This window comes from Cnephaeus nilssonii, assembly GCF_951640355.1.
Source record: "Cnephaeus nilssonii genome assembly, chromosome: 8".
Lineage (NCBI taxonomy): Eukaryota > Metazoa > Chordata > Mammalia > Chiroptera > Vespertilionidae > Cnephaeus > Cnephaeus nilssonii.
In genome coordinates this window covers 85,844,942-85,867,054 of record NC_137079.1, presented here as the reverse complement: position 1 = coordinate 85,867,054, position 22,113 = coordinate 85,844,942, and the positions used below count along the sequence as shown (strand labels likewise).

At 45.5% G+C, this 22,113-nt stretch overlaps 1 protein-coding gene across 1 annotated transcript; it reads left to right on the top strand.

Moving 5' to 3' along the window:
• Positions 1–16,391: 16,391 nt before the first annotated feature.
• On the top strand, positions 16,392–20,405 carry TPT1 (tumor protein, translationally-controlled 1). The gene is made up of 6 exons (XM_079778958.1): positions 16,392–16,562; positions 16,824–16,897; positions 17,428–17,618; positions 18,199–18,304; positions 19,076–19,192; positions 20,199–20,405. The coding sequence occupies exons 1-6, from the start codon at positions 16,535–16,537 to the stop codon at positions 20,199–20,201; spliced, it is 519 nt and encodes a 172-aa protein (XP_079635084.1). The 5' UTR covers positions 16,392–16,534; the 3' UTR covers positions 20,202–20,405.
• Positions 20,406–22,113: the final 1,708 nt, after the last annotated feature.

Genomic DNA, 22,113 nt, shown 5'->3' with positions numbered 1-22,113 from the left:
GAGGCAGGCAATCAATGATTCTCTCTCATCATTGATGCTTCTATCTTTCTATCTCTCTCCCTTCCTCTCTGAAATCAATTAAAAAAAAAAGAAAAATGGAACCCAAGCTCTGGAAATTGGATTATGTACCATTGACTGCGATGAAGGCGGGGGTAACTTTAGGAGAGTGAGTAGAGTTTAATTTTGCACACATTAAGTTTGAAATGCCAGTGATACATCTAAATGAAAAATCAAGGAGGCTATTGGAAAAATCGTAGATATCTCAAACTCAATGTGTGCAAAAGTAACCCCTTCATTTCCTCATTCTGAAATTCAGAGGAGACATCTAGGCTAAAACTGGAAATGTGATGTTTTCAGCATAATAGGTGCTAATTAGAAATGGATAATGCTACCTAAGGAGATAAGCGTTCCAAGGACCAAACCCAGAGAAACTCCTACATTTGGAAGTCAGATATCTGGGAAGAGAAGGGGGAGGGGGAGGGGAGGGGGAGGGGGAGGGAGAGGGAGCAAGAGCCTGAGGAGAGCCAATAAGGAAGGAAGAAATTACAGGACTGTGCTCTCATTAGCCTCTGCAAAAAAGACATCTCCTTCTTATTTTATTACACATGGGGAAGAATTGGCCCAGACTCATAGAGAGACTCAGTGTCAACATCTAGGGCAGTGTGCAGGGAGCCCACACACTTGTTAACAGTCTATCCATTACACCACAGTAGAAAGTAGTAGGTAGACCCCAAAATAGAAAGCTGTCTTAGCACTTTCCCAGTAACTCCTCAGTCTCCTGTTGGGCTCACATGGATGCATGGAGTGTACCGGTGCAGATGTCCACAAATCTTTAGGAATTCTACTCTGAGGGCAGGGGAAGCTAAGGCATTATTAGTCATCTTTGTGCTGTCATTTCCTGTGGTGGTTTTCTTTTTTTATCTTTTCCTGCCACAGCCTCTGATTTTACCCACTTCTCTTTCTACTTTATTATCTTCCTCCAGAAAGCATTATGATTTTAGCAATCACTTTGTCCCCATAATCACATGGTAATAATTTCATTATTAATTAACTAGAGGCTCGGAGCACAGATTCGTGCACTGGTGGGGTCCCTTGGCCTTGCCTGTACCCTCTTGCAATCCGGGACCCCTCGGGGGATGTCAGAGAGCCGGTTTCCACCCAATCCCCGAAGGCCAGGCGGAGGAACCCCACCAGTGCATGAATCCATGCACAGGGCCTCTAGTATGCATGTAAGATCTTTGGTTAATCTCTTACCGTCCTCCCCTCTCCTCCCTTCCCTCTAAGATTCATCTATCTGTTCCATGTTTCCACGCACCTGCCCCCTGCTGGTCAGTGTGTGTCATAGCTACCGGTCAAACAGTTGAATGGTCGAATGGTCCCTTAGGCTTTTATACACTGAGTGGCCAGATTATTATGATCTCTGAACGCATAATAATCTGGCCACTCAATATATATATTAGAGGCCCGGTGCATGAATTCATGCATGGATGCGGTCCGGCCAACCTGGCCAGGGGGAAGGGACATGGGTGGTTGGCTGGCCTGCCTGCTGGTCAAACTCCTGGTTGAGGGGACAATTTGCATATTAACCTTTTATTATATAGGATATACACTGAGTGGCCAGATTATTATGTGTTCAGAGATCATAATAATCTGGCCACTCAGTGTATATATAGACCAGAGGCCCGGTGCATGAAATTGTGCACAGGTGCAGTCCGTAGGCCTGGCCAGCGATCAAAGCATGAGCATCTGGCCTGGAAGGGCAGGTCCCAACTGACCTCTGGGCCCTGGGCAGCACCTGGGTGCCCCGGCCCCCATAAGTCCCCCTCCACCTGAGTCATGGCTTCAAGTCCCCACATGGAGATGTGGTGAGTGCAGCTGGACATCACGGGCCAGGGCGCAGCATGGGCCTCTGGGATGCCCAGCGGTGCCACTCGGAAGTGGGCGGGCAGCGCACTCTCTCCCGGCTGGCCTCACAGACTGGCTCCTGCACAAACTCACAGGGAGGCCAACTTGCCCCTGCGGTCCCAGCGGCTGTGATCCGGCTCACCCGGAAGATGCCGCGTGGGTGGGCTCCTACGGGCGCCTGGCACCTGAGTGCAGGGACTTCCTCAGTGCGCACGAGCTCTGGCGTTCTGGGGGAGGGAGGCAGGGGGAGGGAGAGCGAGCTCGGTGGACACCCTGCATTCTCACCACACCTCCATCCCCATTACCCCTGCCCCCAGGTAGCCAGTAAGAGATCGCAGCGTGTCACCAATGCCCGTCATGTTCTTTGCTACCCCCTGCTGGTCAGCGCACATTATAGCGAGTGGTCAAACTCCTGGTCTCCCAGTTGAACGACTGCCCGAGGGGACAATTTGCATATTAGGCTTTTATTATATAGGATTATTTAGGATATGCTGATTTAAATTTTCTCTTTCACATACATTTTGGTGCTTGAGAATTGCTGCCATAAATGTTCAAGAGGTTTTATCTCCAAAGCAGGGAGAAAGAAAAGATGAATCTTCATCCAAATACCTAACTGAAACCAGACAACCAATGGGCCCAGGCTGCCTGTCAATACTTGAGCCAACTGAGCAGAGATAGGGTTGAATCATATATGGGCATTTATTCCAATACTAGAGGCCCGGTGCACAAAATTCGTGCACGGAGGGGGGTTGTCCCTCAGCCCAGCCTGTACCCTCGCCAATATGGGACCCCTCAAGGGATGTCCGACTGCCCGTTTAGGCCCGATCCCACTGGGATCGGGCCTAAACGGGCAGTCGGACATCCCTCTCACAATCCAAGACTGCTGGCTCCCAACTGCTTGCCTGCCTGCCTTCCTGATTGCCCCTAACCGCTTCTGCCTGCCAGCCTGATCACCCCCTAACCACTCTGCTGCCAGCCTGTTTGCCCCCAAATTCCCTCCTCTGCCGGCCTGGTCACCCCTAACTGCCCTCTCCTGCAGGGTTGATCACCTCCAACTGCCCTCCCTTGCAGGCTTGGTCCCTCTCAACTGCCCTCCCTTGCAGGCCGGGTGCCTCCCAACTGCCCTCTCCTCCTGGCCATCTTGTGGTGGCCATCTTGTGTCCACATGGGGGCAGGATCTTTGACCACATGGGGGGCAGCGATATTATGTGTTGCAGTGATGATCAATCTGCAGATTACTCTTTTATTAGATAGGATAGAGGCCTGGTACAGGGGTGGGGGCCAGCTGGTTTGCCCTGAACGGCGTCTGGGATCAGGTGGGGGTTCCCTTGGGGTGTGGAGCGGCCTGAGCGAGGGGCCTGTGGTGGTTTGCAGGCCGGCCACGCCCCCTGGCAACGCAAGCGGAGGCCCTGGTATCTGGGATTTATTTACCTTCTACAATTGAAACTTTGTAGCCTGGAGCAGAGCCAAGCCTGCTGCTTCCTCCGGGGCGGCAGCCATTTCTGTGGCAGTTAATTCACCTTCTATAATTGAAACTTTGTTGCCTTAAGCGGGTGGGCCCGGCCAGGGTGTGAGGAAAGCTTTGCTTCCCCTATTGCCGGTGGCAACCCTGGCCTGCTCTCTCAAGCTCCATTCTGCCGCCATTTGTTTGAATTTGTTTACCTTCTATAATTGAAACTTTGTAGCTTGAGTGGAGGCTTAGGCCTGGCAAGGGCAGGCGGAAAGCTTGGCTTCCTCTGTTACCTAGGAAACCTTGCTCTCTGTGGCTGTAGCCATCTTGGTTTGGGTTAATTTGCATGCTCGCTCTGATTGGATGGTGGGCGTGGCTTGTGGGCATGGCTTGTGGTTGTGTCGGAGGTATGGTCAATTTGCATATTTGTCTATTATTAGATAGGATTGCCGGCAGTATGGAAGAGCAGCAGGTCATCCACAAAAATCTGCTCTGCAGCCCCCCATAAGCCAGCTGCTTATATTGGGTAGGACAAAGATTACATGGGGAATTAGGGATTATAGGAATGGGGAAGTAGGCAATGCCGGGTGGGGTGGGACTCCATTGTTTGGGCAACAAGGTTGTTAATCTTTCCATGATAAATAGACAGTTCTTGAATGAGAATGGACTACATTTCAAGGTTGACTCCCAGGTCCTAGAGGCCTATAACTCCCAGCAAGGTTAGAATGTCCTTTCTTTAACCAACACAAGGCAATCATGGTTAACAGAGCATGATTAATATTTCCCATAACCATAGTTAGTCCCCAATATTCTATTTCTGCCCCTAATGAAAGAAGTTTTTTGGGTAAAATAGGAATTTTGGGGGGTGAAATAGGCAGGTTTAGGAAATTTTAAAAATTAAGGGGTCCATGAAAAACACACAGGGCTACAGAGTTGCAAAAGAGTACATTTCCATAAGACAAGAGATCAGGGAGCAGAAGTTACATTTCCATAAGACAAGGGAGCAGGGAGCAGCAGAAGTTACATTTCCATAAGACAAGGGAGCAGGGAGCAGCAGAAGTTACATTTCCATAAGACAAGGGAGCTGGGGGTAGCAAAAGGTACACATTTACAGAATAAAGGGAAGGAGGACAAAAGCCCAGAGGGAATAGGGAAACAATAAGGAAGGAGGGGAAGAGAGCCTCAAGTGTCCCATGTGAGGTTTGACCTTTGAGCTCAGGAGTTGCTATAGTGACCAAATCAGAAGGGAATAGTGACCAATCAGAGGGGATATTAAGGCACCAGATCTGTAGCCTTTATAAACCATGGAAAAAGGGACTCGAAGGGACTCTTTCCCCCTCCCTACGTGGGAGTCTATACTTGTTCAATAAATTTTCACCTTTACTATACCATCTTCTGCCTCTGGCTTCATTCTTTGACAGACAAAGAGCCCAGGAAAAGCCACCTGCCCAAGGGAACACCGCGAGTTCCAGTCCAAAACTCCCATATCACTAACACAACTCACAAGAGGGAGTTGCTCTTCTATACAGAGTGGTCTTCAGCTTCCAGCCCAACAGTCCAGAAAAAGGAATAAGAGTCATTGTGGAAGGTCTACCATTGAAAAAAACTATCATATTCTTAATTATCCTATATAATAAAACCTTAATATGCAAATCAACCAAACTGCAGAACAACCAGTCGCCATGACATGCACTGACCACCAGGGGGCAGATGCTCAATGCAGGAGCTGCCCCCTGGTGGTCAGTGTGCTCCCACAGGGGGAGTGCCACTCAGCCAGAAGCTGGGCTCACAGCAGGCAGACATCCCCCGTGCGTGGGGAGTGGGCCTAAGTCAGCAGGCGGACATCCCCCGAGTATATTTTACTGTAGAATTGGGCTTCTCAATTGAGCTCAATTATCTGGGATTTTTTTTTTTAAAGAGGTCTTTTTTCTTTTTTTAAAATATTTTATTGATTTTTTACAGAAAGAAAGGGAGAGGGATAGAGAGTCAGAAACATGGATGAGAGAGAAACATCGATCAGCTGCCTCCTGCACACCTCCCACTGGGGATGTTCCCACAACCAAGGTACATGCCCTTGACCGGAACCGAACCTGGGACCCTTCAGTCCTCAGGCCGACACTCTATCCACTGAGCCAAACTGGTTAGGGCAGGCGTCCTCAAACTACGGCCCGCGGGCCACATGCGGGTGTTTTTGCCGTTTTGTTTTTTTACTTCAAAATAAGATATGTGCAGTGTGCATAGGAATTTGTTCATAGTTTTTTTTTAAACTATAGTCCGGCCCTCCAACAGTCTGAGGGACAGTGAACTGGCCCCCTGTTTAAAAAGTTTGAGGACCCCTGGTTTAGGGCAATTATCTGGGATCTTGTTGAAATGCATCTTCTAATTTGGGAAGTCTTTGGTGTAGATGGAGATGCTATATTTTTAACAAGCTCCCAGGTGAGGTTGCTGGTGAATGGACTACATTTTGAGTGTCAAAATTTTAGCTTTAGCCGGTTTGGCTCAGTGGATAGAGTGTTGGCCTAAGGACCAAAGGGTCCTGGGTTTGATTCCGGTCAAGGGCATGTACCTTGGTTGCAGGCTCCTCCTCGGGCCCGAAGCCTGGTCACAGGGCTCAGGGCTCGTGCAGGAGGCAACCAATCGATGTGTTTCTCTCACATCAATGTTTCTGTCTTTCCCTCTCTCTTCCACTCTCCCTAAAAATCAATGGAAAAAATATTCTCAGGTGAGGATTAAAAAAAAAAAGTTTTTAGCAAGCTAACAAACAAAAAATAACTAGAAAGACACAAATCAGCTGTGAATCTGTCTGCTAAAATGGTACATTCTGCTTCCCAGTCATACCTCCACGCTGAAATAATTCAGGTCTCCTGGGTTCCTCCCCAACAGCACCCAGAGAATCTAGAAAAGGAACAGATCCAGGTGAAGCTGTGAGAGCCCCTGGGGTGGCGGGAGGCTGTTTGGAATGGTGGGTAGAGGTGGGAGAGGGTGGGCACTGATGTCTTGCTGCTGCTTGAGACAGCAGATGCTTTGCCTCCCCAATAGGTGAGTCAGATGCAAGGATCCTCAAGTTCAAGAGGGAAACCTACCTATGCAGGGCAAGAGCCTGAGTGGGTGAAAAACTGTTTCAACAGGTAGGACAGACCACACCCAAGGATTAAGTTCTCCACCCTTTCCTCCAAGGCCTCCTTCTAAAACTCTCCTATCCACCTGGAGCAATAAGGGAAAGCCCTGATCTGGATTCAGGGGTGAGAAACTATAATCCTCTGTACCTAGAACTTTCCACCCTAGGGTGTATATACCCTCTCTTACCTCCTCACCACCACCACCACCAACAAAAAATGAACACTTCACTTCAAGTGAAAAATATGATTTTCATTTCCAGAGCTTTTGTATCATCCCAAAGAGAAACTCTGTTATCTACCTTTTTTAATGTGTTAATTGGAACCCTTTTTATAAAAAGACAGTTTGCCACATCTATTATTTGGAAAGGCAGGATAAATGCTTGTTAGGGATGAGGCACGGGGGCAGCTTTGGACTGCTCAAACCTGTTCCATTTCTAGACTTGAGAAATGATTACAAGGGTGTTTGCAGAGTGGTGAGACTACAGGAAGCAGGGGGAGGAGGAGAGACAGGAGAGCCAGGTAAAAGAAAAGAAATTTTCTGCTACCACAAAAAAGCACACATAATATAAACTTTATGCATTTCCTTAAAAAAATTGTGATTCTATATTCATAGAAATAAATAAATTAAAAGGGAAAGTGCCCATTTTTGTAAGTGGATTTAGACATAGGTCAGTTTAGACACAGGTATATTTAAAGGCAGGGGAATGGTATTTAAAGGCAGGGGGTGGGTGGGTGGGTGGGATGAGATCAACCAAAGAACTTGTATGCATGTATGCATAACCCATGGACACAGACAATAGGGTGGTGAAGGCCTGGGGTGGGGGTGGGGGCGAGGGCAAGGGCAAGCTAGAAGAGGTCAATGGGGGGAAGGGGGCATATGTAATATCTTCAACAATAAAGACTTTAAAAGATAAATAAATAACTGAAGACAGGTGAATGTGTAAAATAACTCCTCAGAGACCCTTCTGGAGCAAAAAGGGAGCTTCTGGAGTGCTGGTGATGACCTGTGCATAGATCTGGGTGCTGGAAGCATGAGTGTGTTCAGTTTGTGAAAAATTAATGGACTGAATACTTATATGTGTATTTTCAGTGTGTATATTATACTTCAACAAAACCTTTTCTAAAAAATTGAAAGTCCCCTTCTGCTCTTCAGATTCGACTTTAGGGAAATAACCCTTATTTAGGCTGCTAGAATGATAAGAATTTGTACTGACATGTAGAACTGGAATTAGAGTCCTTTCCTCTCGTTAATTATCCATGAAATGACATGAGACCTGACTCATCAGCCTGCTTGTTCTTGACTGGAGGAGGGAGACTGGTGACTACATCTCCAATGTGATGGGCCTGGCAGTGGCTCAGCAATACCCACATCTTGGCCCACCTCACAGGACCCAAGAATAGCCATAGCTGCTGACTGTTGAGTGTGCTTCCAACGAATGGATCTAAGATGGGAGTTGTATGGATTTAAGGTGGCCCACTCTGACAAGAAATGGAGAGAGGAAGAAGAGGGGAGACTGAAAAGAATCTAAATAAAAGGATATCAACCTCATGTCTGTTGAAATAATAATCCTTGAGCTACAGACTCCAATATTCCTACAGAACACAAATCACACTATTTTTTATTTCATTTATGTAATGGAAATGAAAAGGAATACTTAAATGAATTTCCCCTTAAATTCTCTGATCTTATTAACGCTGAGATTAGGCCTACATTGAAGGAGGCTATTTTTTACATATATATATATATATTTATTGATTTCAGAGACGAAGGGAGAGGGAGATAGAAACATCAATTATGAGAATCATTGATCAGTTGCCTCCTGCACGCCCCCTAGTGGGGATTGAGCCCGAATGTGCCCTGATGGGGATCAAACCTTGGCCTCCTGGTTCATAGGTGGATGTTCAACCACTGAGCCAAACCAGCCGAGCTTTAATATGTTTATATTTATTTTTATTTTTTTAGCGAGAGGGGAGAGGGAAATAGAAACATCAATTGGTCGCTTTCTGCACATCCCCTACTGGGGATCAAGCCCACAACCCTGGCATGTGCCCTAACCTGGAATTGAATGGGCGACCTTTTGGTCCATGGGATGATGCTGGACCAACTGAGCCACACTTGCCAGGGTTGAAGGCGGCTATTAGAAATGTCATACTGAAACCAAGTGTTGTGTTTGGGTCCAAGTTTGTTGTCTCACAAAATGGAAGAATGAAGTCACCTACAAAAACGGGTAACAGAAGCCAAGTTTATTGAGAGACAGACTCCCTGTAGCAAGTTGCAGCAAGAAGAGGGCCAAAAGCGGGTGACCGGTGAATATGCTTTGCCTCAGGTTCTAAAGTCCCATGCCCCTTAAGCCAGTCATGGAAAAGGTGCAGCTGGGGTGCCAGGAGAGTAAAAAGCTGGCCAGTGTCCAGAGCTTTCGTTCCACGTTGAAGCTGGGTGTAGTTCAGCATCCAAGCTAATTAAAGTCTATCAGTCCATGTGTGGAGTCCCAAATGGCTTATGGCCCTGTGGGCGCAGGGGCGCACATCCCCTGCCACAGGAGAGTAAGGAACCCAGTGTGCCAGAGAGGAGAGAGAGAAGTGTAGAGTGTGCTTCTTGGGTAGATACATGCTTGTTACCTTCTGGTTGGTTCTTTCAAAGAATTCTGCCTTAACAACATCCTTGGGATTGGTTATATGCTTCACTGCCTTGTGATTGGTTATCTGTAAGTTGCCTGTCATAGCAACACCCATACATTTTTAAAGGTCATGGCTCTGTCCTTCTTTCCCCGCCTAGCTGGGTTCAGTTCTAGGCCATTTTATCTGTCTCTGTGGTGCAGTCAGCAAGCTGCATTCTGTCCACATTTATAAGATCCTGTTATTCTTGGACTTCCCAGTCCTACTTTCCCTTCCATTGGTCTTACTCCTGACAACCTAGCTTCCTTCTGCCTCCTCAATATGAAACCCATCACTAATTTTATTGTAGATGTATTCACTGGTGAGGACCAATGGGAGAATATGCCTTATTTGCCTTATTATCACACACTAAAAAAGTCCTAGAAAAAAATGATTTTTCTTTTATACAAAAATGGTGAATCTTACAACCAATTATATTAGCTTCTGACCAAATCTGGAGCCCACCTCTATGGACTGTGCAGGACTTTATGACACCCAGTTTGATACCTTCCTAATCCCTGACTTCATCTTACTGTCTTATTCTCATTTTCAGATTGTACCAGTTGCCTCATTCATTTTTTAAATGTATTTATATTGATTTCAGAGAGGAAGGGAGAGGGAGATAGAAACATCAATGATGAGAATCATTGATCAACTGCCTCTTGCACGCCCCCTACTGGGTATGAGCCCGCAATCCAGGCATGTGCCCTTGACCAGAATTGAACCCGGGACCCTTCAGTCCGCAGGATGATGCTCTATCCACTGAGCCAAACCGACTAGGGCGCCTCATTAATTTTTGAAGGTGTTATGTGCTACACAGAACTCTATAAGCTGCTACCAATAGTTTTTCAAGCAAGGCAAAGAAATTGATATACTCTCCAAATTATATTATCTCTAATTTCCACACCAGTGTGCTCTTCATGTAAGAGTGGCAAGTAGAAGATAAGCTATCTTCCTCCTACAGCATGTCAGCAGGCATTCACTCATCTCTTTTTCATTACCCCCTAATAAGTACTTGCTGTCATTTTTAGCAAAAGAGGTTATGAGTGCCCTAACCAGTTTGGCTTAGTGGATAGAGCGTCGGCCTGTGGACTGAAAGGTCCCGGGTTCAATTCCGGTCAAGGGCATGTAGCTGGGTTGCGGGCACATCCCCAGTAGAAGGTGTGCAGGAGGCAGCTGATCCATGTTTCTCTCTCATTGATGTTTCTAACTCCCTATCCCTCTCCCTTCCTCTCTGTAAAAAAAATCAATAAAATATATATTTTTTAAAAGAAGAGGTTATGGGTCAGTTTTTTAGATTAAAAAAATAATAAAAGCGTGCTAGCGAGCGCACACTCATACACACACACCCTTATACACTCCCCCACCCCATGCTTACTAAGTGATCAGAAAACCCATTACCTCCCAGCCACATAATTTATAAATAGATCTCCCTTAGCTCTTTTCAAACATATATTCTTTTTGCGTTTTTCATATATTCTTTGGTGCATTTTCCTTACTAATTGTCTACATATAATATAAATACTTCCCCCATACTTTGTTTGTATTATCATATTAAGTATCTACAAGAAAAAGGACATTTTAGAAATTAAATATAAAATGATATGCAAAGACATTATTGTGATACATTACAATCCACGCATTGTAATTAGCAAAGTTCCCCCTGACTGTGCTTTTCCTTAGCCCAGCTGCCTCCCAGAGTTACCCACTGTTATCTGTTTGGTGCACATCCTTCTAGACTATGCTTTTACAAATATAGACATGTGTCTATAGCAATATACTGGTTTCATAATGTGTGTCTGTGTTAAATGAATGGTGTGATGTACCTGTTAGGCTGTTTTAGAACTTGCTTTTGTCACTTAACAGTATGTCTTAGAGTGCCTTTTCCGCTCCAAGGGAAGAGCTCTTTTCTGTGTGAACTTATACAGACAGCCTCCTCTAGCCACTAGTTTCTGGTCTTGCATATTTTTTTAAAATACTTTAAAAAATATATTTTTATTGGTTTCAGAGAGGAAGGGAGAGGGAGAGAGAGAAACATCAATGATGAGAGAGAATCATTGATCGGCTGCCTCCTACATGCCCCACACTGGGGATCAAGCCTGCAACTGGGGCATGTGCCCTTGACTGGAATAGAAACTGAGACCCTTCAGTCCACAGGCCCGATGCTCTATCCACTGAGCCAAACCTGTTAGGGCGATGTTTCTTTCTTTTCAAATTTAACCCATTGGAATTAATAATTAGTCAAAGTGTGCATACATTTTTGGGGACACTCTGTATATTTATGTCATACATATGATATATAAAGATTTCCAGGATATATTTATTTTTATAATTATATTTATTTTACATTATGTATTTATATTCAGGTTATAAACTTTAAATGGATGTTGCATGTTTTATATTATTATTATTATTATACTAGAGGCCCAGTGCACGATTAAATCGTGCAGGTTCCCTAGGCCTAGCTGCAATCAGGGCCATGTCCGCTGCCCAGCATCACTCCTCCACCTCCGTGGCCCCAGCCCGTGAACCTCCACGCTAAAAGCCCCCACCCCGCGAGGCTCCTTGGCCTCTGTTGCCCACGCTCCGTGACGCTCTTCTGCCTCAGCCCCCGCCCTTCGAGGGTCCTCAGCATCCATAGCCCCGCCCTGCCACACAGTGAGGTCCTTTGGTCGTTTGGGCCCACAGCTCCCACTCCCTCAGCTCCCTAGGCTGGCGTTTGGTCAAGCCTTTGGTCGTTGTGGATATTACGGACCCTGGCTCTTTGTATATATGTAGATCATATATATTCTTGTATACATTTCTGTAACTTTAATTCTTGGACTTTTGAACAAATTCCTACAAATATCATATTTCAAAAAGAATTAAAACTTTTCTCTAAAAGCCATTATAAATTATGCCCTATGAGAATTAAAAATAATTACATCCTTACCCTAGCCAGTTTGGCTTAGTGGATAGAGCGTCAGTCTGCGGACTAAGGTCCCAGGTCTGATTCCCAGTCAAGGGCACATGACAGGGTTGCGAGCTCAATCTCCAGTAGGGGGTGTGCAGGCAGCTGATCAATGATTCTCTCTCATCATTAATGTTTCTATCTCTCTCTCCCTCTCCCTTCCTCTCTGAAATCAATAAAAATATATTTAAAAAGAAAATTACTTCCTGCCCTGGTTGGCATTGCTCAGTGGTTAGAGCATCAGCCTGCACACCAAAGGGTCGCAGGTTCAATTCCTGGTCAAGGGCATGTACTTGGGTTGAGTTTCAATCCCTGGCCCAGTTGGGGCTTGTGCAGGAGGCAACCAATAGATGTGTCTCTCTCACATCAATGTTTCTCTCTCTCCCTCCCTCCCTCCACACCTCCCTTGTACCCTCTTTAAGCAGATCAATGGAAAAAAATATCCTCTGGTGAGGATTAACAAAAAGAAAAAAAAGTTACTTCCTTTTCCATAGTTAACATTCCAGTGACCCCCTGCCAAAGCAACTTTGAAAAATAACTGTTGCGCCCTGGCCAGGTAGCTCAGTTGGTTAGAGCAGTGGTCGGCAAACTGCGGCTCGCGAGCCACATGCGGCTCTTTGGACCTTTGAGTTTTTAGCAAAGGTCAGCTTAGGAGTACCCTAATTAAGTTAATAACAATGTACCTACCTATATAGTTTAAGTTTAAAAAATTGGGCTCTCAAAAGAAATTTCAATCATTGTACTGTTAATACTTGGCTCTGTTGACTAATGAGTTTGCCGACCACTGGGTTAGAGCATAGTCCCAATATGCCAAGGTTGTGGTTTGGTCCCTGATCAGAGATCATACATGAATCAACCACTGAATGCATGAACAAGTGGAATGAAAAAATGATGTTTCTTTCTCTCTCCCTCTCTCTAAAATCAATAAATAAAAAATTTTTTTATATAAAATTTTTCCTAACTCCTTTCTCTACATTTACCTCAATCACAATTTCCATTGTTAATAATGTAAGGACAGGGGGGTAAAAAGGCTTTTCTTTTTCTTTGCTGTAGCCTTCCACAGTTTATGAGAAGCACCTGGTAATTAACTCCCAAGATTGTTAGCTCCTCTGATTTAAACAGCCCCTCTGCTCAAACTTCAAGACAAGATAAGCTACTCTCAAGGCTACATTTTGCATACCCCTCCTCCCTGCTATTTTTACAACCCAGGAATAATTCCCACCAAGGAGTCTCTAGTAAATGGAAAAGTTCCCTTTCTCTTCAAACAAGCCTCTTTTGAACTCTTCTTAACTTTTGCTGTAAGCATGTTTTACAGGCTTGGGAAAAATACTGATAAGACAGCTCCCTAGGACATCTGCAGGTCTGTATCCTGAAAAAGCAAACACTATATTTTCAAGACAACCCCCTGGTGTCTGCTCAATTTCAGCCCCAAATCCTCCTCCCTTCCTTGTCGATTAGCAACAAACAGGCCTTAAAAAGCCCCTATTTGTTTCTTGCCCTGTATTGATTAGAAATACTTGGCCCTTTCCCTTTGTGCAAAGTAAAATAAACTCCCTCTCTCTGCATCTATCTCTTCTCTCAGCCAAACCCTAACAAATAATGCATTATAAAACTTCTGAAAAAACTGTATACATATGCAAACATATGTATATTCTTTTCCTAAAAGGGATACTGACACTATTTACACTATTCTGTACCTTGCTTTGTTCTTGTAATGAAATTTAAATTTCTTTCAAAATTTTGATATTCTAAAATTGAATTGGGTTCCTAATATGAGCTGAATTCCATGACTGTTTTGGGGAGTGGTGGGTAGACAGACATGATGTATCATGAAAGCAGAGCTCATGGAGTAAGCCTCCCCAACAAGCTAATAATCTGGAAGATTTAAAAATATATGAAAATTACTCTAATATCCATTCATTCATCTATATGATGAATGAAAAAAGTATTTACACATCGATTACAGAACACAGGGGTGTTCTGCTTATGGTGTTCTAGTCAAGAACCAGACATGACAGTTGTTAGCTTTTACTTACTTGCAGCAAGTAAAGGAGACGGATTCACATCCACAGCTCTGTCTCCAGGAAGGAAGGCTTAGCCCTTGCTTATATATACTATTTGATTCATTACACATTGATTTCTTCTTTGAAGTTGGCTACACTTATCCGGTTGGGTTCTTCTCAAGCTCCTCCTGTTTACAGCTGCTTCTGCAAAATACTGTGCTACATTTTAACATTTAGCAAGAACAGCATTTAAAACCTTTGTCCTAACAATTTCATCCATTCATTCAACAACTGAAGCCCCGGGAATGGAACCATGACCTCCTGGTTCATAGGTCAGAAGCTCAACCACTGATCCACAGAGCCTGGGCAAGACGCATCCTTTTGTAATTGCTCAGTGGGGGTTCTAGGAGAGCTCCCCAGAAGGAAAACACACAGCTGGAATGCACCCTTCGGTCTTTTCCCTGTTGTGGCTGCCTGCTGCCTGCACGGTAGATGTGATGGCTGGAATCCCAGCATTTGTTGTAGACCATGTGGATGCTAGAAAAGAAAGGAAGATCCCTGATTTCTATCCCATGAAGCCACCATGGCTTCATAGCTTCAGTCTGGACTACATACCCTTGAATTTCCTTACTAAGAGAAAATAAACCCTAATGTGGTTCAGCCATTGTAGTCAATCCCTGACTGACAAAATGGCAAGTCCAACTAAAGTTCTTTTCTCAGGTAAGGATTTGTGCGGAAGAGGCCAGAAGATACTGTCTTTGGAATTTCTTTAATTGCAAGAAATACCAAGTCATATGCAGCTGCAAAATTTAGGGCAATCTTAGAATTTTCTAGAAATCATTGCTTTGTAAGGAATGTTATAAAAATTTTGTAAGTAAAAGCTAATCCGCTTAGATAAAGCCAAATCCTTGCAATTTTGTCAGTGGCTTGCAATTAGTGACTAATATCCCCCTAACTGTATTACTGGTGTTCTAAGGAGGCCCTGGCAGACCTGCTCAGGGCCAGGTCCCCTTTCCGGCAACCATCGCTCAGTCCTGTGCCCTCCTCTTTCACAGAGTTGCTCTCTCTTTGTAAAATGCTTTATTAATTGGATTTAGGAAAAATTCTTAGATATAATGGCCTGATTCTTTGATTTACTAGAATGAAGTTTTCTGAGTGAAACTAGATTTAACTTGTTCACAGTCAGGACCTCTGTGCTTTGACTCTAACTTCAGTACTTTTCAATGTGCCTGTTTTTTTGTAAAATATGAAACAATATATATATATATTAATTTCTTTATTGATTAAGGTATCAAACAATATTTTTAATTGAACAGAAAACCGAGAGAAGCGCATGACAACATTTAGAGTGGAACAGCTCTCAGGTTCCGTACAGGCCCAAGCCCAGTGAGTAGGGAGGTTCGGGTTGGGTTTTTTCCGTAGCCAGAGTTGGGTCTGAAGTCCAAGGAACACTTGGGCAGGTGGGAAGCTCCCTATTTTTGTGTTTAACCCTCTAGACCTGGGATATAATTCCAACTTCATCTCAAGAGACAACGTCCTCTTTCCTCAGATAAAGGACATAACTCCTGACCAATTTAGCTGCCTGCCTTAGGACCCCGCCAGCTTTCAAATACCAGACCAAACTGAGGTGGGAACGCTGTGCAAACTCCCGTGACCCCTGCCTTCCCCGTCCCCAAGACCGTGAGCCCCCCTCCTCCCCCGGGTTATCCCCGGGCCTCGCACCACCCGGACTCAGAGGCCCCACAAGGCGCCCGGCCACTCCAGCGGCGGCCCCGGGGCGAATGCTCCGAAGTTCCCCGAGGCCCGCGGAGGTCCGACAGGCCGGTCCAAAGCCCACCCCTGCCCTCCCTCATCCTCCGGTCTCCCCGGCCGCCAGGGCCCGACCCTCCGACCACGCAAAGGCCCCCGACTACAGAGCGTGACAAGTAGGTACCTGGAAACCTGACAAAAGTGGGGGGGCTGGCGCTGGGCGCCGCGTGGGGCGGAGCTTGAGACTTCATCTGAGCCCCACCCGGGGGCGGCCCCAGTTCCCCCGCTTTCCTCCGGCCCCCCCTCCCTCCCTCCCTCCCTCCCTCCCTCCCTCCCGCCTCCCGCCTCCCGAGGCGCTCCCCGCCCCTCCCTTCACCACTTCCTCCCCGGACCCCCGGGACGCGCCGCACTGCGTCCCCAGGCCAAGTCCCCGGATGCTCGCCGCTCGCCTCCCTACCTCGGCCCCGCCGTGGCCCCGCCCCCACGCGGCTCTGCGTGCCACGTCACCGCTTCCGGCGCTTCCGGGGGCGCAGCGGGCGATGACGTAGGGGGACTTGCCCTCTATATGAGGTTGGGGAGCGGCTGAGTCGGCCTTTTCCGCCCGCTCCCCCCTCCCCCCGAGCGCCGCTCCGGCTGCACCACGCTCGCGCCGAGCTCCGTGCTCCTGCTAAGGCAGCGCCGCCGTCTCCTTCCAGCCGCCATCATGATCATCTACCGGGACCTCATCAGCCGTGAGTCGTGCTTGCTTCCCCCCACTGCCGCGCAGGGGGCGGGGGCGCGGGTGGGGGCGGGGAAGGCGGGAGCCGCCGCTGTCTCGGGCCTAGTGGCTGCCGGCGGCCTCCCTAGGGGCGGGGGGGGGGGGGTCGGGGCCTGGGGCGCGCGCCGGGTCTGGAGCGCCCGGGGAGGGTGCGGACCGCGTGCGGCCCGCCAGCGCGGGAAATGGCGCCGGGCCTCCGGGCGCATCGTGACGGCGGGTTTGTGTGTCCGAGCAGATGATGAGATGTTCTCCGATATCTACAAGATCCGGGAGATCGCAGACGGGCTGTGCCTGGAGGTAGAGGGGAAGGTGAGTCGTCGGGCCGCGGCAGCAGGGAGGCAAGGCTGGGCGAGCTCGGGTTTCCGCCGCTCCCCCGCCCGAGATTGTGCAATTCTCTCCTCTGCCTCCTGGCGGAGGAGACGCTTTCCGGGCTCGGGTTTTTCTAGAAAAGCGGAGGCGGAGCTGAGCCTGGAAATAGACATAGGTACGCCGCCTGGGCGCCCCTCCTCCCCACGGCCTGCCCGGGGCAGGTTGTCTTCGGTTTGGGATCACCAAGCCCCGTAGTGCTTGCTCTTTCCTAGGTCATCAACTTGGGAACCCAGGAAAACTTTCGCTTGGTTGTAATAACCCCATTTTCATTCCATCCAACAAAGTTCTTGAGTTGAGGTGTTTCAGGAATGGAGGAGTCATAAATTTCCCCCCAAAAATGTTTTCGTTGTTTTCAGCAAGAACATCTGGTGAGAGGGTGATGGATACATGAACTTCTGGTATATGAAACTTTTTGGATGCGTTTACGATCAAGAATGTCTTTTGCAACCAAACTATTATTTCTTGTGCAGATGGTCAGTAGGACAGAGGGTAACATTGATGACTCGCTTATTGGTGGAAATGCCTCCGCTGAAGGCCCTGAGGGCGAAGGTACCGAAAGCACAGTAGTCACTGGTGTTGACATTGTCATGAACCATCACCTGCAGGAAACCAGCTTCACAAAAGAAGCCTACAAGAAGTACATCAAAGATTACATGAAATCGTAAGTGGTATTGGCACACCCAGCTAGTGTCTGGAATCTTACAAGATTTAGGGGTTGGGAAACATTTCTTAAAATATATTTTTATTGATTTCAGAGAGAAAGGGAGAAAGAGAAACATTAACGATGAGAGAATCATTGATTGGCTGTCTTCACAGCCTCTACTGGGGATGGAGCAGGCAACCTGGGCATTAAACCACAGGTCCTTAGGTCGATGCTGTGGTTTCGAGAGAGCCACACCGGCAGGGCATGGATTGGCTAACTTGGAGATTCTTCAACAGCAGGCATACTTACAGGTGTGGGGTGGTGTTACTTTTTTGTTGTTAATCCTCAGAGAGGGAGGAAGGAAGAAGAGAGAAACTGGCCAGAGGCATTGGTGGCTCCCAAATTCGCCCCTATAAGTAAACTAACAGCATACTAAAGCAAGTGGTATGGTTTTAGCTTTTTAGAATAGTACTGTTTTGACGTGTCCAGTGAACTAGTTACTTTGCTGTTCAGTGTTTTTTTATTTTTCTTTGGGATTTACTTAAGTTATTTTGCTCAGAAGTCAGTACTTTAACCTATTAATGAAATATTGTTTTAGAATCAAAGGGAAGCTTGAAGAACAGAGACCAGAAAGAGTAAAGCCTTTTATGACAGGGGCTGCAGAACAAATCAAGCACATCCTTGCCAATTTCAAAAACTACCAGGTAAATAGATGCCTTAAATATTTGGATCAAAGGATTACAGTTTTAACTGCAAGGGCATAAAACTAGTTATTTGATGCAAGTCTTTGTAGTTAACTTGTGGGCTTTTGAGCAGTTTGAGTACTTCATAGATTCAATTCCAATAGTATAGGCTGTAGAAAGAAGCTTTCCCTGTTCCCCAAGTGTGTTCCCAGATCTTGTCTTCTGATTTCAGAATCTCATTCCTACCCAGATGACATTTATTATTTTTTCTTTCATAAATTGCTTATTAACCTCCTAGGTGACCTTTCAATTTTCCCTTTAAAATTTAGTGTGTTCCATTGCAACTGGAGCTTTGTCTATATTGGGGAACTTCAGTGACTTCTCTTCTAAGACTTAACAATCTGGTTGTTTGATTTTTCTGTCTTGGACACACACACACTGACCATAAGATTCTTTCCCCATATGATGTGCTTTCTCATTGGCAGCATTTTGGTCCTTTGTTGACTTTGTAAACGGGCTTTAGGGTTTGAGATTTGTATGTCCATACATACAAAGTAACGTGAGAGAGTAAGTTACCAGGAAACCTAAAATATTCCTGTATTTCTCTGTGTTAGTGCTTTAGTCAGGTGACCAATGTTTGATTAGTGAGCATTTTCTTCATAGGCATCAGAACCTTGGCTGCTGAACTTCTTTTGATCAAATCATGGTGGTGTGGGTCATTTCAGTTTGTTTTGGTAAGGCACATCTGTATATAATGGTCTAATTCTAGATGTTTGTTTTTTGCTTCCTAAGTTCTTTATTGGTGAAAACATGAATCCAGATGGCATGGTTGCTCTGCTGGACTACCGTGAGGATGGTGTGACCCCATATATGATTTTCTTTAAGGATGGTTTAGAAATGGAAAAATGTGTAAGTATACAGAAGTGAGTCAAAATCATGTAAACATGGAGACATTTTAGGTGTGATTCTTATTTCATGCCACTGAGTTAGAGTGGATTCTGTAGCAGTCCTTTATTTTTAACACCAAGTTTCTTTATTTTGTTTAGTCCGCACCCAAGGATATTTTCCCGTTGATTTTTAGAGTGGAAGGGAGTGGGAAAGACAGAGAACATCTGGGTGAGGGGAGACACATCGATTGGTTGCCTCCTACAGATGCACCTTAATCAAACCCGGGACCCTTCCGGGGGCCGATGCTCTAGCCACGGAGCCAAACCGGGTAGGGCTATCGCAGTCCTCTTAAAATGTGGGAACATGTCTTGTTTCTCTCAGGGACCTAAAGAGGGCTTCATATAAAAGAATTTTATGGTGTGGAATCTTTGTCATCTAAAGAAAACAATATATCAATTCTTTTAATTGGAGTTTGCTGATAATTGGCAGTTAATCATTGAAAGTATAGATGTTACTAGCTTTCAGTAAATTCTGATATGCAAATTGCTTTAGTAAAATTAAAAGAATGCTATGCAAGGAGCTTCTGGAAGCAATACAGAAGTGAAGGCATTTGTTATGATTATCTTCACTTTGAGATAAATTAGGAACAAAGTGAAGTTAAAGCTACACTAAACAAGTTTAGAGGCAACAAGACAGCATCTTAGAGCAGACTGGCCACAGGAATCATTCAGAGTATCTGAGGTTTTTGTAGGTAAGAGTGTGTGAGTGGGACTTTATTAAAAATGTGTATTTTCTGAAAACTATGCTACTTCTGAGTTGCTATGGATGGTTCTGCATCCACTGATAGACCTTGAACAACCTATTGTTCTTTTGGTTTGCACTGGGATGCGAAAGAAAAATATCCCTGCGCTTTCTGTCTGTCTTTGTGGCGGCCCAGATTGAATAAGGGACTACATTTGCAGCCTAGAAATGTTAAGTGCTTTCATATTGGAAAAAGGTGCTAATGTAATTTTTCTTGTTTTTACAGTAACAAATCGGGCAGTTTGGCTCTTCTCACCTGTCATCGTAACTGGCTGCTGCTTGTCATCCACACACCAAGACTAGGACAAATGGGACTGATGTTATCTTGAGCTCTTCGTTTATTTTGACCTTGATTCATTTGGAGCGGAGGCATTGTTTTTAAGAAAGAAACATGTCATGTAGGTTGTCTAAAAATAAAATGCATTTAAACTCATTTGAGAGAATGCTTCTTAGTTTAATACATTTTAAAATCTATCCTGTGTAGTGTTCCTGGAGAAGCTAGAGCCTGGTTGTAGACCACTGCTATAAAGCATATAGACTGTCTTCAGATAACTTCTACAGTGGAATCTGCTTCTGAGACTGGAGGAAAAAAACCAAGAATCAAAAGTCTTAATTCTGAGTTTAAAGTAAAGGGAAAGACCATGCTCACAGCAGAGCCAACATTTGAAGTGGATTCCTTAGACATTTCATCAACTACAAACAGAAGTAGTTAACTGGAAGAGATTACCTAAAGAATAAAGAGACTAATACAGCCGGAAGCAAAGGATTGTCTGGGCTTATTTATCATGTCAAGTTAGAACCAAGTTCTATAGAAATCTAGGTCTCCTGGAATTGTGCTGCAAGATTTCATGAAATGGGGTGGCAAATTTTGTGTGACTTGAAGGTGGCTATGTTTGTAAATGGGAAAAGTCAGTATAGCTTATAGGATACTAGAGGCCCATGAACCTCCTGGAGACGGGTCATTCTGGCCACTGCCTTTTTATAATACAGATGAGGTCTAATTTGGTGTTCAGCTTTATCAGGACATTGCCATGATCACTTGTTTATAGATTGGCTCTGGGAGTGACAGACCTATGTGGCTTAAAATAAACGTGTGAACATCTGCAGGAAAAGTTTGCTGGCCCCTACTTTTAAAGGTGGGGTTGTAGATGGAATGTGGGTTGGCTAATGAGCAGAGGAAAAAGGAACTTGACCAGGCTGTGGGTTTGGGATGAAAAGCATCTGATCTGGAGCAGTTAACTATCTGTTAAGGTTGCAGTGCAGATGGAACAAGAAAGATCCTTACGCTTTCTGATTATGGCCCCCATGATTGAGTGGGGGAATACAGTGAAAAAGCATGCAGTTTTACAGTTCAGAAGTTACCTTGTCAACAACTGGAAAGTGTTTTATTCCAAAGTAAAATGCAAGTTCAAGAGAATCTGGAAAGTTCCCCTACACCAGTGGTAGGCAAACCGCGGCTTGCAAGCCACATGCGGCTCTTTGGCCCCTTGAGTGTTCTAACGCCACTTCTTAAAAATAGACTCGCCCAGGCCGAAAACCGACTTCTGCACATGGGCCACGAAGTTTCAATCGCACTGTAAGTGTGCACCTGCACGTGGTATTTTGTGGAAGAGCCACACTCAAGGGGACAAAGAGTTGCATGTGGCTCGCGAGCCACGGTTTGCTGACCACGGCCCCTACACCTTTGCCTTAGGTTAAAACTAAACCTGAGCCAGTGTGTGTTTTTATTTTTTTATTTTATTTATTTATTTTTCAGTGTGTGTTTTTAAACCTGGCCCTATGACAGCCTAAAATCCAGTGGTTTGGCAATCGAATTTGCCCTAGTGGCTTCAAAGGTGTGTGTGGATCACAATTTGAGATATGTTAATTGGATTCTCAAGGCCCACTGGTGATGAAGCTAACCAAGTACTGGCAACTGGTGGCGCTGAATTTAAACATTTTGATTTCTGACATTAAAATGTAGCAAGTGCCAGACACTGGATGAGTATGCCACTGAATCACACTAGTGGGGAGAGAAATTTCAGGTCTGCCCCCTAGTGGTCAAAGATGAGAACAACTTGAGTAGTGGTAGAGGTCTGGTGTTAACACCTGAACTGAAACAAGTTAGTGAGCTAGCTATGGAAAAGCTGAAAGGACAAGAA